General features: G+C 44.5%; 1 protein-coding gene across 5 annotated transcripts in view; it reads right to left on the bottom strand.

Moving 5' to 3' along the window:
• LOC137355917 (pyruvate carboxylase, mitochondrial-like) overlaps positions 1–17,882 on the bottom strand; it is a 1,077,083-nt gene that overhangs the window by 341,575 nt on the left and 717,626 nt on the right. For all 5 annotated transcript variants that reach the window (XM_068021564.1, XM_068021567.1, XM_068021566.1 and 2 more), the window contains one exon: positions 11,422–11,511. In XM_068021564.1, the coding sequence (XP_067877665.1) occupies positions 11,422–11,511 (90 nt within the window). The remainder of the gene's footprint in view (positions 1–11,421; positions 11,512–17,882) is intronic.

Below are 17,882 nucleotides of genomic sequence, written 5' to 3'. Positions count from 1 at the left end.
TTGAACTTCATCTACCACCTGTCTGCCCATTCCACCAACTTGTCTATGCCCTTTTGAAGGTCTACACTATCCTCCTCACAGTTCACAATGCTTCTAAGTTTCATATCATCTACAAACTTTGAAGTTGTGCCCTGTACACCAAGGTCTCGGTCATTAATATATATCAGGAAAAGCAAGGGTCCCAACACTGACTTCTGGGGAACACCACTACAAACCTTCCTCCAGACCGAAAAACATCCATTAACTACTACTCTCTGTTTCCTGTCACTCAGCCAATTTCATATCCATGTTGCTACTGTCCCTTTTATTCCATGAGCTATAAGTTTGCTCACAAGTCTGTTGTGTGGCACTATATCAAATGCCTTTTGAAAGTCCATGTACACCACATCAACAGCATTGCCCTCATCAACCCTCTCTGTTACCTCCTCAAAAAACTCCAGCAAGTTAGTTAAACATGATTTTCCCTCAAGAAATCCAGGCTGGCTTTCCTTAATTAACTCACATTTGTCCATGTGACTATTGATTTTGTTCCGAATTATTTTTTCTCAACGTTTTCCCACCACTGAAGTTAAATTGACTGGCCCGTAGTTGCTGGGCTTATGTTTACACCCTTTTTTGAACAAGGGTTTAACGTTTGCAATTCTCCAGTCCTCTGGCCCGACCCCCGAGTCTAAGGAAGACTGAACAATTATGGCAAATGCCTCTGTGATTTCCACTCTCACTTCCCTCAGTATCCTTGGATGCATCTCATCCGGCCCTGGTGCTTTATCCACTTTAAGTACAGACAGCCTATCTAATACTTCCTCCTTATCAATTTTAAACCCCTCTAGTGTCTGACTTACCCCCTTTTTCAACATTCCCTGGGTTGCATCATCTTCCTTGGTGAAGACAGATGCAAAGTATTCATTTAATACCTCAGCTATGCCCTCTGGGAAGAGGATTTTACAGAACTGGAAATTGAGGAAAGCAACGGGGAGGCTTTTACAGTACTTGGAACTGAGGAAAGGGAAGTGCAGCTAAATTGACAGTGCATGTAGATTAAATACATTAATTGATCCTCTGCAGTGTATGAACAATCCAGGTCATGGAGCATGGCACTGAAAGCCCTCAGGTGGCCCTGAAATCTGAGGTATAAACAGACCTCGTGACACAAGGGTAAATCAATGAGCGTCAGCCTGGATTATATCCTGCCCTGGACCGGCTCAAATCTTGATGCCCCCACCCCGACCCTTTCAATTCCCCCACCCCCCCCCACCACATTCACTCTTTTCTGAATGAAGTTTCTTTGCCATGCCAAACAGTCCCATGTTCTCGCCCAATGCCTGCAGCGAACCAAAGGGATCTGCCCCTCCATCGGCCCAGCATTGTGCATTAAATTCAGACTGGAATTAACGGTAGATCCCAAGTGGATTATTTAAGGAGAATGGAGGAAGCTCATGGCCAAGCCTTGCAGTTCCAGGAGACTGGAGCATCTACAATTTCTGCTCCCACAGCTGTGGTTAAAAGTGGGAGTTAATCTGATGTGCACGATTGAAAAGCCTCAAATTATTTCAAATTAATTTGGAAGTGCAACTCTTGTGCCAATGAAGGAAGAGGATCACAAGCTGTTTGAGTCAGGAGCGTGTCCTTCAACAAAATACCAGCCCAATCCTTAAAGATAATTGAATAATATTTGACCATGGACTGAATACGTTAGGGTTCTCAATGGTAAGTAATATTAAGGACAAAGTAGCTGAATATTTCAGCAGTGCTATGGCATGTCTTGCATTCAGTACATTTTCATGCCGGAATCAAATCATTTTATTTTCTTCCAGTTTATTAAGTTACTGGAGCAAACAAATAAAAAAAGCAACTTTTCAAAGTTTCACAGGACAATGAGTTTCGACAGCAGTCTAAGAGCAGACAGAAGAAAAGCAGCCGTTGAGAAGGAAAAATCCTTCACACAAGGCTGCCCGAGGGGACGTACCCTCTCAGGGTACTGATGCAGGGGCAATTCTGTGCTGAGCACTGCATGAATTTACACAGAATGTACAGCACACAAACAAGCCATTCGGCCCTGCCAGTGTTTCTGCTCCACACAAGCCTCCTCCCACTGCTCTTCTTCAAACCCCATCAGTATATCCTCCTATTCCTTTCTCCCTCATGTGCTTATCTAGCTTCCCTTTCAATGCATCTATGCTATTTGCTTCATCTACTCCCTGTAGTAGCAAGTCCCACATTCCCTTCACTGTCTGGGTAAAGAAGTTTCTCCTGAATTCCTTATCGGATTTATGGCCTTTAGCTTTGGACTCTGCCACAGACTGAAACATTTTCTCCTTGTACACTCTATCAAATCCCTTCATAATTTTAAAGACCTCGATTGGGTCCCCTCACAGCCTTCTGGCTTCTAGAGAATGGAGCACCAGCTGGTTCAGTCTTTTCAGACACTTACAACCTCTCGGTTGTGGTATCATCCTTGTGAATCTTTTTAGCACCCTCTCCAGTGCCTCCACTTTCTTTTCATAATATGGTGACCAACTGCGCAACTGTGGTCTAACCAAGGTCCTGTACAAGTTTAATACAGCTTCTCTGATTTTTTTTTCTTTCATGAGAACGTAGGCGTCGCTGACAAGGCCAGCATTTGTTACCCAAACCTAATTGCCCTTGACAACTGAGTGTCTAGGCCATTTCAGAGGGCAGTTAAGAGTCAACCACATTGCTGTGGGCCTGGAGCCACATGTAGGCCAGACCAGGCAAGGACGGCAGATTTCCTTCCCTAAAGGACATCAGTGCACAAGGTACAAGAATCGATGATAATTTCACGGCACCATTACTCAGAACTGGCAATGTTTGTCAAGGACAGTGGCGTGAAATGTTAACTCTGCTTCTCTCTCCACAGATGCTGCCAGACCTGCTGAGTATTCCCTGCATTTTCCGTTTTTATTTCGCTACTGTAAATGATTTATGAAGTAGGAACGGAAACTCCTTGCACAGCGCACCCTTGTAGCTGTCAGTTGGGAAATATTTCCATTTTATATCTGTTTAGGCTGGATTCAAAGCCAACTCCTAGCATGCATGCTATCCTAAACCATTCTACCTACTTTGAAAATTAAGTGTGCCTGGGTTCTCTGCTCAGCGCAGTCTGTTTGTTCCTTCACAATAAATCTATTCTACATTTCTGATTTGGGTCCCTCATAAAGGAAACACGTAAGGCTGCCAACCTTCTACGATTGGCCTGGAGTCTCCAGGACTTGAAGACTAATCTCCAGCCATTGCCAGGAGAAAAATTATTTAGCCATTAAACAAAATTTTGACATTTTTTCATTGTCTTTGAACACTTTTGTTTATCAATTATAAAGTTATTGGAGATGAGAAACAAAGGCGATGTCATTGCCAGTCAAGATTAATCCAACTGGCTAACAAAGAGCCTGTTCCCTTTCCAATTGGCTGTGGGAAAGCAGGGTGCTCAAAGGATGAACAAATGGCAGGAGTGTCGGGGTGGGCGGTGATGTGAGATGGGGAGGGCATGTGATGCAATCTTCAGGAATTGACACAAACAGAACTGAAAACCCAAGGGCCAGACCGATTTCATGGGATACCTGTACAGCTCATGGAACAAGGCTGGTGAATTATTAAAGAATTAGGGAGCAACTGTTGCATAAGTTCTCAAGAGTAGCTGTGGCCCCTACTTTGCACCGGTCAACGGATTCACACAAAGGGGATGTTTGGGTACAAACGCAGGACTCAGTGATATGGAAGGGCTAAATGACCAATACGGAGAGGTAAAGCACAGTGTGGCCCAATTCCTGTCTTCCATGATATATGTGACATCAGTCCCACACAGATGTGCCTGACTGTTAAATGCCCTCGAAAGTCACATAGGACAGTTAGAGATGGGCAATAAGTGCTGGCAATGCCAGCGATGCATGTGTGCTGAGAATGAATCAGAGGCAATGTGTCAGATACACGGAGCGGGGAGACTGACATGAGATGCAGTGTGTTAGGTACCAGGAGGGTGAGACTGGCAGTGTGTTAGCTACCTGGAAGAGTGAGTCCAACATCAGATGCAGCGTGTTAGGTACCAGGAGCGATGCACTCACAGCTAATAACTGTTCGCTTTATAAACAGAGTCAGGAACAAATTGCAGAATCAAATTCACCTATGAGCTCAATTTTCAGTTAAACTTTATTCCTCTGAGCTGCTGAGATTGTGTACAAATCCTGTCCTGCGGCATCTCATGAAGGGGCTGTTAAATTCCTGAAATGTCTTTGGAGAGTGGTAATCAGGGCTTCAGGCCTGAGTTTCAGCACTCTTAACATGAATTCTGTCAGTGAATGTGGAGAGAATCTGTTCAGGATTTGTGGTTGTTTGCTGCCCCTGGTCGACAGATTTATTAACCTGCTTCTCTGCACTGTATAATGTACCACTTGTAAAAAAAAAAGCACCTTGCAAAGACATGAAACAATCTGTGTGAGAGACGCACCTGCAGAATACACTTACGCTCGGATTTACACGGTTATAATTCGACCCAGGGCTTCTGTGAGAGTCTGACTTGCGAGAATGCAGCTCCAGTCACTTGAGAGAGTTAGCGGGACACCTGAGGTTCACCCCACATCTGTGACCCCGAGCACAGCACACATCTCATAGAATGAAGCAGTATAGAAGGAGGCCATTCAGCTCGTGCCTGTGCCAGCTCTTTGGTACCACTGGTCCCGGAGCCTCTTCTCTTTCCCCATAGCCTTTCAAATATTTATGCAATTCACTTTTGAAAGTTATTACTGAATCTGCCTCCAGGCAGCACGTTCCAGATCACAACTCGCTGCGCAAAAACATTTCACCTCATCCCCTGTTCCCTCACCCCCCCCGTCCAAAGCTTTTTTTCACTGTCCCCGTTTACTGACCCTCCGGCCAGTGGAAACTGTTTCTCCCTCATGAACTCTGATCTTAAATCTCCCCTTAACCTTCTCCGCTCTAAGGAGAGCAATCCCAGCTTCTCCAGTCTCTCCACACAACTGAGGTTCCTCATCCCTGGGACCCTTCTGATTTCTGATCGAGTCTCATTGTTGTGATTGTTCAACATCTCCATTATCCTTGTATCGCGCGACCCCCAGGATGGTAGGACGTGAACTAGACGGACCTTGGTCATCTCTTGTCCAGCAGTTTCTATGTCCATGCTGCTGCCTCGTGACATGCAGGATCCCACTGAGCTGGCAGCCCTCGATTAGCACATAACCAACCTGGAAGCCCCTTTAAAACATTGTCCCAAAGGAATGTGATGGGCTTCCTTGTGGGACTCGGAAGACCAGTTACCATCCGAAGAGTGAAACTCCTCAATACTTATGGGAGTGCTCGAAATGCTTAGCAACTATTGGCTGTAATTTTTAAATCGGTGAACTTTTATAGCTGTATCCATCAATAAAACCATTTGAAGAGAGCGAGCAGCTTGTAGATGAACAAATACGTAACACACGCTCCAGTACCCAAACAAAATGGTATTATTCATATTATAATCCACGAGGCTCCAGGGACCCTTGAGGTTAGTTGTAATTGGTTGTACGAGGCCTGCAAATGGATTGGACGCCCCGATTTGGGAAGAGTTAATGAGATTTTGGCATACATATTTCAGTCATTTAATGCTTGGCTTAGACAGAGGATTAGATGTTGACACGGACGATAAATTGAAAGTGTCAGAAACACTAAAAATCCAATACAATGGTTTGTGGTGTTAAACACAGACATGGTACACTGGCAGGAGGGTCGGTAACCAGAGGACACAGATTTAAGGTGATTGGCAAAAAGAACTGAGGGGGGAGGGAGGGTGCAGGGGAGATTTGGAATGTCTTTTTCTCCACAGTGAGATGTTGTGATCTGGAATTTGCTGCCTGAAAGGAATCGATAGAAAGAAAGAAAAGGCTTGCAATTATACAGTGCCTTTCATGACCCTTGGGACATCACAAAACACTTTATAGCCAATGAAGCACTTTTGAAGCGTGGTCACTGTGGTAATGCAGCTAATCTTTGCACAGCAAGCTCCCACAAACAGCCTTGGGATAATGACCAATTATCTGTTTCAATGATGTTGGCTGAGGGATACATATTGGCCCAGGACTCTGGGGAGAACTCGCCTGCTCATCTTTCAACAGTGCTGCGGAATCTTTGAAGTCCACCCGAGAGGACAAACGGGGCCTCAGTTTAATGCCGCAACCGAAAGACGGCACCTCCGACAGTGCAGCGCTCCCTCAGTACTGGAGCTTCAGCTGAGGTTTTTGTGCACAACTCTCTGGAGTGGGACTTGAACCCACAACCTTCTGACTCAGAGGCGAGAACCCTGACAATAGTATCCAAGGGAATTGGACCAATACTTGAAATGGAGAAATTTGGAGTGTTATGAGGAAAGAGCAGGAGGAGTGGAAATAATCAGACAGCTCTTTCAAAGGGCCAACACAGGCACGATGGGCTGAAGGCTGTATCATTCAATGATTCTGAGATCATTAGTTGCTTCCTCCCTTCCCCGCAAGTCACCAAACCACACAATGCTGGCTCTCTCCCTCAAAGGAAACATCAGACTGTGGCTGCTCAGATCCACTGCAGTGGAGGGAGGGAAGAAAGCTTTTTATCCCCTTTGCATGCCCGGTCTCACGGATCGAAATCCCAGGGGATTGCTCATCATCCTCCTCGGCAAGGAGTTGTCTCACAACACATCCTGGGATCCCAGGAGCACAGCAGAGCAGCACAGCTTTCTACTTCAGGGTGTTTGCAACCAAAGACTGATACAGCACAGATGGAGGCCATTTGGCCCATCGTGCCTGTACCGGCTCTTTGAAAGAGCTATCCAGTTAGTTCCACTCCCCCTTCTCTGGCCCCACAGCCCTGTAAATTTTCATTTTTCAGATATTTACCCAATAGCCTTTTGAAAGTCAGCATTGAATCTGCTTCCACCGCCCTTTCAGGCAGCGCGTTCTAGATATTAAGAACACACTACATAAAAAATGTCTCCTCATCTTGCCTCTGGTTCTTTTGCGAAATACCTTAAATCTGTGTCCCTCTGGGCACCGACTCTCCTGCCAGTGGAAACAGTTTCTCCTTATGTACTCTATTGAAACCCTTCTTGATTTTGAACACCTCCATCAAATCTCCTCTTAACCTTTTCCACTCGAAGGAGAACAATCCCAGTTTCTCTAGTCTCTCCAGGGAAAGGAAGTGAAAAAAATGTGAGGTCTGTGTAACTCCATTCCCAATCAGACCTCTCAGCTAGCCCCTGGAAACCAGGAGGGCAGGACGAAATGTGAACCAGGAGGGATGTTCTCTGGCTAGATTTGATTGAGCCTGGGAATATACTCCCACCCAGGGCACCAACGCCAGTCAGGAATGCGAGTGGAACTTACAACTCTACCAATTTCTGGTCCAGTTGTTGAGTACAGTAACTAGTTTCTATCGGAACAGGTTACTGAGTTGGATGATCAGCCATGATCACAATGAATGGCGGAGCAGGCTCGAAGGGCCAAATGGCCTACTCCTGCTCCTATTTTCTATGTTTTTATGTTTCTAAGTACTGTGGCACCCACCCCTTCCTACAGAAGCACCAGACACATGACACAACAACTTGCATTTACATAGTAAAATGTCCCAAGGCATTTCCCAGGAACGTGATCAGATAAAGAGTGGCACTGAGCCACATAAGGAGATATTAGGACAGGGGGCCAAAAGCTAGGTCAAAGAGATAGGTTTTAAGGAGTGTCCTAAAGGAGGACAGGCAGTCAGAGAGGTTTAGGGAGGGAGTTCCAGAAGTTAGGGCCAAGGCAGCTGAAGGCACAGTGCAAAGGGGCCAGAATTTGGAGAACGCAGGTATCTCTGAGGGTTGGAGGAGGGGGTGAGACCACGTAAGAATTTAAGCACAATCATTCCAAAGGAACGGGTCTCCATGTGATCTCAAGAAACGGCTGAAGGCACTGGATATAGCAAAGGCTATGGGTCCTGACAACATCCTGGCTGTTGTACTGAAGACTTGTCCTCCAGAACTAGCCGCACCCCTAGTCAAGCTGTTCCAGTACAGCTACAGCACTGGAATCTACCTGGCACTGTGGAAAATTGCCCAGGCATGTCCTGTTCACAAAATGCAGGACAAATCCAATCCAGCCAATTGCTGCCTCTTCAGTCTACTCTCGATCATCAGCAAAGGGGTCGTCAACAGTGCTATCATGAGGCACTTACACAGCAACAACTTGTTCACTGATGCTCAGTTGGGGTTCTGCCAGGGCCACCCAGCTCCTTACAGTCTTGGTCCAAACATGGACAAAAGAGGCGAATTCCAGGGGTCAGGTGGAAGTGATTGCCCTTGATATCAAGGCAGCATTTGACTGAGTACGGCATCAAGGAGGCCAAGCAAAATTGAAATCAATGGGAATCAGGGGAAAACTCTCCGCTGGTTGGAGTCATACCTAACACAAAGGAAGATGGTTGAGGCTGTTAGAGGCCAATCATCTCAGTCCCAGGATATCACTGCAGAAATTCCTCAGGTTAGTGTCCTAGGCCCAACCATCTTCAGCTGCTTCATCAATGACCTTCCCCCACAACATCAGGTCAGAAATGGGGATGTTCGCTAATGATTGTACGATCCTCAGATACTGAAACAGTGCATGTCCATATGCAGCAAGACCTGGCCAACATTCAGGCTTGGGCTGATAAGTGGCAAGTAACATTCGCACCACACAAGTGCCAGGCAATGACCATCTCCAACAAGAGAGAATCTAACCATCTCCCCTCGATGTTCAATGGCATTACCATCACTGAATCCCCCACTATCAACATCCTCGGGTTACCATTGACCAGAAACTGAACTGCAGCAGCCACATAAATGCTGTGGCTGCAAGAGCTGGTCAGAGGCTAAGAATTCTGTGGCGAGTAACTCACCTCCTGACTCCCCAAAGCCTGTCCACCATTTACAAGGCACAAGTCAGGAATGTGATGGAATTCACACCACTTGTCTGGATGAGTGTGGCTCCAACAACACTCAGGAAGCTCAACACCATCGAGGAGAAAGCAGCCCACTTGATAGTCACTCCATCCACCACCCTCAACATTCACTCGCTCCACCACCGACGCACAGTAGCAGCAGTGTGTACCATCTACAAGATGCACTGCAGCAACTCACCATGCCTCCTTCAACAGCACCTTCCAAACCTGTGACCTCTACCACCTACAAGGACAAGGGCAGCAGACGCATGGGAACACCACCAGCTGCAAGTTCCCCTCCAAGCCACACACCATCCTGACTTGGAACTATATTGCCGTTCCTTCACTGTCGCTGGGTCAAAATCCTGGAAGTCCCTCCCTAACAGCACTGGTGTACCCACACCACACGGACTGCAGCGGTTCAAGAAGGCAGTTCACCACCACCTTCTCAATGGCAATTAGGGATGGGCAACAAATACTGGCCTGGCCAGCGACACCCACATCCCATGAAACAGATTTAAAACATTATTAATCTGGTAAAACAAGGATTAGGTAAGTACTAGAATAAACAGCATGATCATTCTGTAAGTCAAACAAACAAAAAGGATTTCTTTTAATGAAAATGATTCTCTCTGAATCACAATTTTACAATTGGCTGGTAAATCAAATCATGATGTGGTCAGTGGCCCTTCTGTGAAACTTCTGCCGAAAAGGCAGGTTCCACCAGTGAGAGTGTACCTACAGGGAGGGTGGGTTAGACAATCAGGGTTATTATTCCATTCTAACTCACACACACCTAGCAATTAAAAACATTCAAAACTGAGATTGGGTAAGGGTATTAAAGGTTATGGAACCATGTGGGTAGATGGAGTTCATATACAGATCAGTCATGATCTCATTGAATGACAAAACAGACTTGAGGGCCTGAATGGTCTCCTCCTATTCCTATCTGCTACCCTCTTTTTATGTTTCCTTTTAGCTGTTCCATTCTGCCCTATCACTTCCCCACTATATTTCTATATTTCTCACAGTTCCTTAGCCCTCGCTTTAATCTTGTACGACCCTTTCAGTTTAGTTTTAATCTCTATTTATCCCTGGGACCTATTTCTTTTGTTTTCGAGGGATACATTTGTTTTGTATGATATGCGTCTTATATTTGAAGACTGTTCCTGTCAATCGCTCATCTAGTTTGCCAACTATCCTGTTCTTCATGTCTGTGCTCTTTTTTCCAGTTCAGCAGCCTGAACTCTTCACTTCCTTTTCCATTCTCACACTGAGCCTCTCTATGACGTGATCACTGTTTCCCAGTTCTTTGTCTCAGCTTGCTTCCCAGAAATGCCTGTTGGGTTAGAAACCCACAGATCCAGGAAGCAGTCCTGGGCGGATTCTACAGAGTGCTCCCCACTTTCATACAACCACACGGCACAGAAGCAGGCCAACCGGCCCATCACGGCACGTGCTGGCTCTTTGAAAGAGCTTGCCCCACTCCCCGCCTGTTCTTAGCCCATAGTCCGAGAAAATGTTCCCTTCCGGTATTCATCCAATTCCTTTTTGAAAGTTATTATTGAATTTGCTTCCACCACCATTACAGATCACAACAACTCTGCGTAAAAATGTTTCTCCCTATCTCGCCTCTGGTTCTTTTGCTAATCATCTTTGACTACATGCAGCACCTTAAGCTTTATACCAATTTCTCCTGCAACAGTTAAAATTACCCTATATTTTGCCATGTTGTCCTTAACCTTAATGAAGAGATGGTGCCTCTTCCGAACCTCCTCTTGTTATCTGGACAGCCATTCAAAACTCCCTCTGTATGCTCCATGGTATCCCACCCTCTGTTTCATTTTCAGTAGGCCTCAAAACAAGACACCACTCGTATCCTCCCAGCCGTTGAGACCAGGTTGTCCACCACCTTGGCCACACGAACCATTTGACCAGCTGAGTCTGACGGGAACTGCTAGGACATTTAGACTTTTATATTCCAGGGGAATGAAACACACGGAGATACTGAAGTCAAACGCTTACAGGTCACATACTGCACATGTGTGACAAACCACAAATTACTGCAACATCTGGGAACAGCACAGAGGGAAAATGGAAGAGAGGGATTGGTGGATGGAACCTCTTTTAAATCAGATTCAGGAAGGTTTGGGCCTCAGAAGTATTCACAAATTACAGTTAAAACTTTTTCAGTGTTGGAATAGGTGAGGGAACGGAAAATTACGGCAGGTTGCACAAGGGGGAATGGTTAAATTCCTAAATCAGTAAGTAGGATTCAGGGCTATTGATTCCTGACAGTAAGGGTCCCGAGGATAAGGTAGATAGGACCACTGGTCTGCTGTCCAGAATCTTACAAAGTCGCTGTGCTTTCTCAAACAAGATTCTGAGAAGAATTGAAAGACCTGACAAGAGAAAAGGACAAGACAACCAGACGAAGGCAGAGAAATAATACAAGAGGGAATCATGAGAAGCCAGCAATGAAGCACTTACCAATTGGAAGCTCAGGGATGATGGGGTCCACAGTTGAGGGCTTCACATTGACCGGAATGGGAGTCATCGGTCCGTTAACCATAATGTGGCCTGAAAAAGTGAAGAAAGTGTGACAGAAATGTTCTGAAGTACCTGCGGTAAGTTTAAAGCAAGGAGACAATTCAGGAGCAGTCACAGATTTAACCGTGAGTACTTCTGTTAATAAAGGACATTTCTGATATCCCTGACATCATATATATCTATATTAAATATCTTATGTCCATGTGCACTGTGTTATAAATTCCTATGTCCACATTTATAATGGCAGCTTCCTATGTAAACTTGTCACCCTGTAATTATACCCTTCTGCCAGTGATGGTGCTGTAGCATCCCCCAACTCCTCAGCCTGTATTGCAGAAACTGCTTTGCTCCAACTAATCCTACTCCTCTGCTTCCCAAATTGACACAGGTTTTTCTATTTTATGATTAATAGTAATATGAAACCAAGTAGCACATTTAAAAATAAGGAATGAATGACTTTAAAATGGATACTGAATTATCAAACTATGAAGGTATGAGGCGCGAGTTGGCTATGATAGACTGGGGAACGTTACTTAAAGGGTTGACAGTGGATAGGCAATGGCTAGCATTTAAAGAGAGCATGGATGAATTACAACAATTGTTCATTCTTGTCTGGCGTGAAAATAAAACAGGAAGGGTGGCTCAACTGTGGCTTACAAAAGAAATTAGGGATAGTATTCGATCCAAGCAGGAGAAATATAGAATGGCCAGAACAAGCAGCAAACCTGAGGATTGGGAGCAGTTTAGAATTCAGCAAAGGAGGGCAAAGGGATTGATTAAGGGGAACATAGAGTATGAGAGTAATCTTGCAGAGAACATAAAAACTGACTGTAAAAGCTTCTATAGATACGTGAAGAGAAAAAGATTAGTGAAGAAAAATGTCAGAAACGGGGGAATTTATAATGGGGAACAAAGAAATGGCAGACCAATTAAATACATACTTTGGTTCTGTCTTCACAAAGGAGGACACAAATTACCTCCCAGAAATGTTGGGGAACATAGAGTTCCTACTTCTCACTAGACCCTATGAAATCCGTATTAGTAGGGAAATGATGTTAGGGAAATTGACAGGATTGAAGGCCGATAAATCCCCAGGGCCTGATAATCTACATCCCAGAGTACTTAAGGAAGTGGCCCTAGAAATAGTAGATGCATTTTTCAAAATTCTATAGACTCTGGAACAGTTCATATGGATTGGAGGGTAGCTAATGTAACCCCACTATTTAAAAAAGGAGGTAGAGAGAAAAAAAACAGGGAATTATAGACCGGTTAGCCTGACATCAGTAGTGGGGAAATGCTAGAGTCCATTATAAAAGATGAAATAGCAGAGCACTTGGAAAACAATGACAGGATCGGACAAAGTCAACATGAATTTACGAAAGGGAAATCATGCTTGACAAATCTACTGGAATTCTTTGAGGATGTAACTAGTAGAATAGATAAGGGGGAACCAGTGGATGTGGTGTATTTGGACTTTCAGAAGGCTTCTGTTAAGGTCCCACATAAGAGATTAGCATGCAAAATTAAAGCACCTGGGATTGGGGGTAAGGTACTGACATGGATAGAGAACTGGTTGGCAGACAGGAAACAAAGAGTAGGACTAAACGGGTCTTTTTCTGAGGGGCAGGCAGTGACTAGTGGGGTACCACAGGAATCAGTGCTAGGACCCCAGCTATTCACAATATATATTAATGATATAGATGAGGGAATTAAATGTAATATATCCAAGTTTGCAGACTACACATAGCTGGGTGGGAGTGTGAGCTGTGAGGAGGATGCAGAGAAGCTCCAGTGTGGTTTGGACAGGTTGAGTGAGTGGGAAAATACATGGCAAATGCAGTATAATGTACATAAATGTGAGGTTATCCACTTTGGTGGCAAAAACAGAAAGGCAGATTATCTGAACGGCGATAGATTGGGAAAGGGGGAAGTGCAACGAGACCTTGGTGTCCTTGTACACCAGTCGCTGAAAGTAAGCATGCAGGTGCAGCAGGCAGTTAAGAAGGCAAATGGTATGTTGGCCTTCATAGCGAGAGGATTTGAGTACAGGAGCAAGGATGTCTTCCTGCAATTATACAGGACCTTGGTGAGAACACATCTGGAGTATTGTGTGCAGTTTTTGTCTCTTTATCTGAGGAAGGATGTTCTTGCCATGGAGGGAGTGCAAAGAAGATTTACTAGGCTGATTCCTGGGATGACAGGATTGACGTAAGAGGAGAAATTGGGTTGACTAGGCCTATATTCACTAGAGTTTAGAAGAACGAGAGGCGATCTCATAGAAACCTAGAAAATTCTAACAGGATTGGACAGACTAGATGCAGGGATGTTCCCGATGGTGGGGGAGTCCAGGACCAGGGGTCACAGTCTAAGGATAAGGGGTAAGCCATTTAGGACTGAGATGAGAAGAGATTTCTTCACCCAGAGAGTGGTGAACCTGTGGAATTCTCTACCACAGAAAACAGTTGAGGCCAAATCATTAAATACATTCAAGAAAGAGTTAGATATAGTTCTTAGGGCTAAAGGGATCAAGGGATATGGGGAGAAACAGAGAACAGGGTACTGAATTAGATGATCAGCCATGATCCTTTTTGAAATTTGATTGAATTTTTTGAGCATGTGACCAGGTGTGTAGATGAGGATAGTGCAGTTGATATAGTTTACATGGATTTCAGCAAAGCCTTTGACAAGGTCCCAGATGGGAGACTTATCAAGAAAGCAAATGCACATGGGATACAAGGTAACTTGATAAGGTGGATTCAAAATTGGCTTAGCTGTAGGAGACAGAGTGATGACAGACGGCTGTTTTAGTGACTGGAAGCCACTGTCCAGTGAACTATCACAGGGATCTGTGCTGGGTCCCCTATTGTTTGTCATTTATATAAACAACATAGATGACTATGTGGGGAGTAGGATCAGTAAGTTCGCGGATGACACAAAGATTGGCCGAGTGGTTAACAGTGAGGTTGAGTGTCTTGGGTTACAGGAAGATATAGACGGGATGGTCAAATGGGCAGAAAAGTGGCAGATGGAATTTAACGCTGAAAAGTGTGAGGTGATACACTTTGGAAGAGTAATGTGACACGGAAGTATTCAATGAATGGCCTGACACTGGGAAGTTCAGAGGAACAAAGGGACCTTGGCGTGTTTGTCCATAGATCTCTGAAGGCAGAAGGGCAGGTTAATAGGGTGGTGGAAAAGGCATATGGGACACTTGCCTTTATCAATCGTGGCATAGATTACAAAAGCAGGGAGGTCATGTTGGAGTTGTATAGAACTTTGGTAAGACCACAGCTGGAGTACTGTGTGCAATTCTGGTCGCCATATTATAGGAAGGATGTGATTGCATTGGAGGGGGTGCAGAGGCGATTCACCAGGATGGTGTCTGGGATGGAACATTTAAGCTATGAAGAGAGGTTGGATAGGCTTGGGTTGTTTTCACTGGAGCAGAGAAGACTGAGGGGTGACCTGATTGAGGTGTACAAGATTCTGAGGGGCATGGACACGGTGGATAGGGAGCAGCTGTTCCCCTTAGTTGAAGGGTCAGTTACGAGGGTTCACAAGTTTAAGGTGAGGGGCGGGAGGTTTAAGGGGGATTTGAGGAAGAACTTTTTTACCCAGAGGGTGGTAGAGGCGGGTTGCCTCACATCCTTTATAAAGTACCTGGATGAGCACTTGGCACGTCATAACAATCAAGGCTGTGGACCAAGTGCTGGCAAATGGGATTAGGTAGACAGGTCAGGTGTCTTTAATGTATCGGTGCAGACTCGATGGGCCGAAGGGCCTCTTCTGCACTGTATTATTCTGTGATTCTGTGAATGGTGGAGCAGGGCCGAATGGCCTACTCCTGCTCCTTTTTCTACGTTGCTAAGATATCTGTGCTCCTTTAATTCTAGCCTCGTGTACATCTCTGATCTTGATCGTTCCACCATTGGTGATGTGCCTTCAAGTTGCCTGGGCCCCAACCTCTGGAATAAACTCTCTACAACTCTCTGCCTCTCCACCTCGCTTTCCTCCTTTATGACACTGTTTAAAACCTACCTCTTTGACCAAGCATTCGGTCATCTGACCTAATATCTTCTGATGTGGTTCGGTTTCATAGGTGGTTTTATAATGGTCCTGTAAAGTGCCTTGGGATGCTTTATTATGTTAAAGGCACGATGTAAATATAAGTTATTATTGTTGACATTTCTCAAGTCCAAAATAAGGTTTTAAACATTTTTTTAAAAAGATTACACAGATCTCAGAAATATGATTAAATTTACCTACTGAATTATCTTTTGTGTTATTAATGCCTTCCTTCAATTTTTTAACTTCAGGCCTCTGATGGTCTCAAAAGCCAGGACTTCAACACTATCTCTTTCCCGGAACAGTTATAGAAATCCCAAGCATATGTCGATATCCTGGACATGTACAGAATGTCAAAATAGGCTTCTGAGTGGAAAATAAAATTGAGTCTCCTTCATCCTCTGAGGATCAGAAAGGTTTTTCTTTGCTTTTTCCTGCAGGTTAAATTCTCCAAGTAGTATTTAGTAGAAGTTTATACTGAGGGTTTCTTTTTAAAGAAAGTGGCTGTCAATCTGGGAAAACGTGTGTAAGAGTGAAAGAGAGAAAAATCACACAGAACTCAGTTGAAAACATTATACGTTTTTTGTAGCTTTTGATCATGTTCAAATGATGAACTTTATTTTTCAGATCATAACTGTTTCTATGTTTGAAAATAAATGGAACGTAAACTGTACTGTGAATTTGAGTAAGTAATCAACAATATTTTTAGATAAAAGCAATCTACTTTTCACTTCAGAAAGTGTCAAGCTGAAGCAGAGAGAGATAGTGACCGATGTGGGAGGTCGTCATAAAACACTATCGGGCAGAGTTTGTGCTTTGGACGCAATTGGTGATTCCGTCGTCCATTACACCTAAAATTGTGCCCGTTTTTAAAAAGTGTTTTCTCGAGTTTCCACTTTTGCATATCATCAAACAGAAAATCCACCATGAACCAATGCAACCAGCGTTTTGAAAGTACATTTAAAAAAAAAATTCTTTCAAAAATATTCCTCAATTTTTTTGAGTGAGAACTTAGCAAAGTTTGATTAGTACAACTGAAAATAGGCTCATCACAAAAAAATAAGCATTTTAATCGACAGTGTCGATCCACCACCTACGAGTAACCTGAATTTAAATGACTGAAAATGACTTTTAAAAAGTATGCAGAACTATTTATGAGCTATATTAGGGTATGGTAGTCAGTTTCTGAGTAAATTTGAAACAAAAATCCTTCAAACACTTTTAAAACATGCCTATTCACGACCTTGCGCCCAAAAGCATCAGCTTAATTTTGGAGCCTCGTCAAAGGCCTGTAAGTTAGTGTAATTAACAGGAACTGGCCATGATGATTAATTCGATCTGGCAAGTTTGTGGGCGGGGCCTGCTCCGAGTACGATGATTTTAAAACTAGCGCAGAAGATAGCGGAATCTCGATTTCCACAGAACATAATGAGTTTAAGATTCCGTGATCTTTTTTTGCCCTGGTTATGCTGACACTGAGAGAGTCGTGCTGTAAAAGCCAGTGCAATCAAGTGGAAGCTCCAGGCATTGAATGTTTGAAGAGGGCTCTTGGTAATTTATAAACTGGTGCAGCCAAGTCAGGGGTGGCCCCCTGCCTCCCTCACGGAGGCCTGGGTCCACCCTCTCCCCTCCTCACGCTGTTAGACGCCTGTGAGCCAAATCCCACATGCCCAGATCTTGCGAACCTGAGGCTCCCCTCCATGGCGATGCCAGACCAAAGCACCCTCTTCCGCAACTGGTCAGCTCCTTCACCCCACTGCAGTGTTGTCAAACTCCAGGACCTCCAGTTCCTGTGAACCCCTCCACCAAACCTGAGGACTGCCCACAGCGCAGCACAACCCTAGTCTTCACCTCAGTTCAACGCTTTCTTCATTCAAGGATTGTGCTGCTTGACTGGAAAATTGCTACTGTCACTTTATTATTTAAGAAGAGTGGGAGAGCGAAACTGGGTAGCTACACACCTGTCAGTTTAATGTCAGCTATGGGGAAGCTACTGAAATCTGTCATCAGGGATAGAGTGACTCAGAACAAAGGTGTGTAAATTATGTTACAGCTAAACAGCACTCCAGTGAGACTCTGGAGTAACTGTGTTCAGTTCTGGTCACCACAGGAAGTATATTTGGCCCTGGAGGCAGTGCAGAGTTACCAGAATGATACTAGTGCGAAAAGGGTTAAATTATGAGCACCGATTGCATAATCTAGGCTTGTATTCCCTTTCATTTAGGCTGAGGAGGTGATCTGATCGAGGTATTTAAAATGATAAAGGGATTTGATTGGGTAGATACAGAGAAACTATCTGCTCGTGTAGGGGGAATCAAGAATGAGGGGACCTAATC

Source organism: Heterodontus francisci, chromosome 44 (genome assembly GCF_036365525.1).
Source record: "Heterodontus francisci isolate sHetFra1 chromosome 44, sHetFra1.hap1, whole genome shotgun sequence".
Classification (NCBI taxonomy): Eukaryota; Metazoa; Chordata; class Chondrichthyes; order Heterodontiformes; family Heterodontidae; genus Heterodontus; species Heterodontus francisci.
This window is presented reverse-complemented; position numbering and strand designations above follow the sequence as displayed.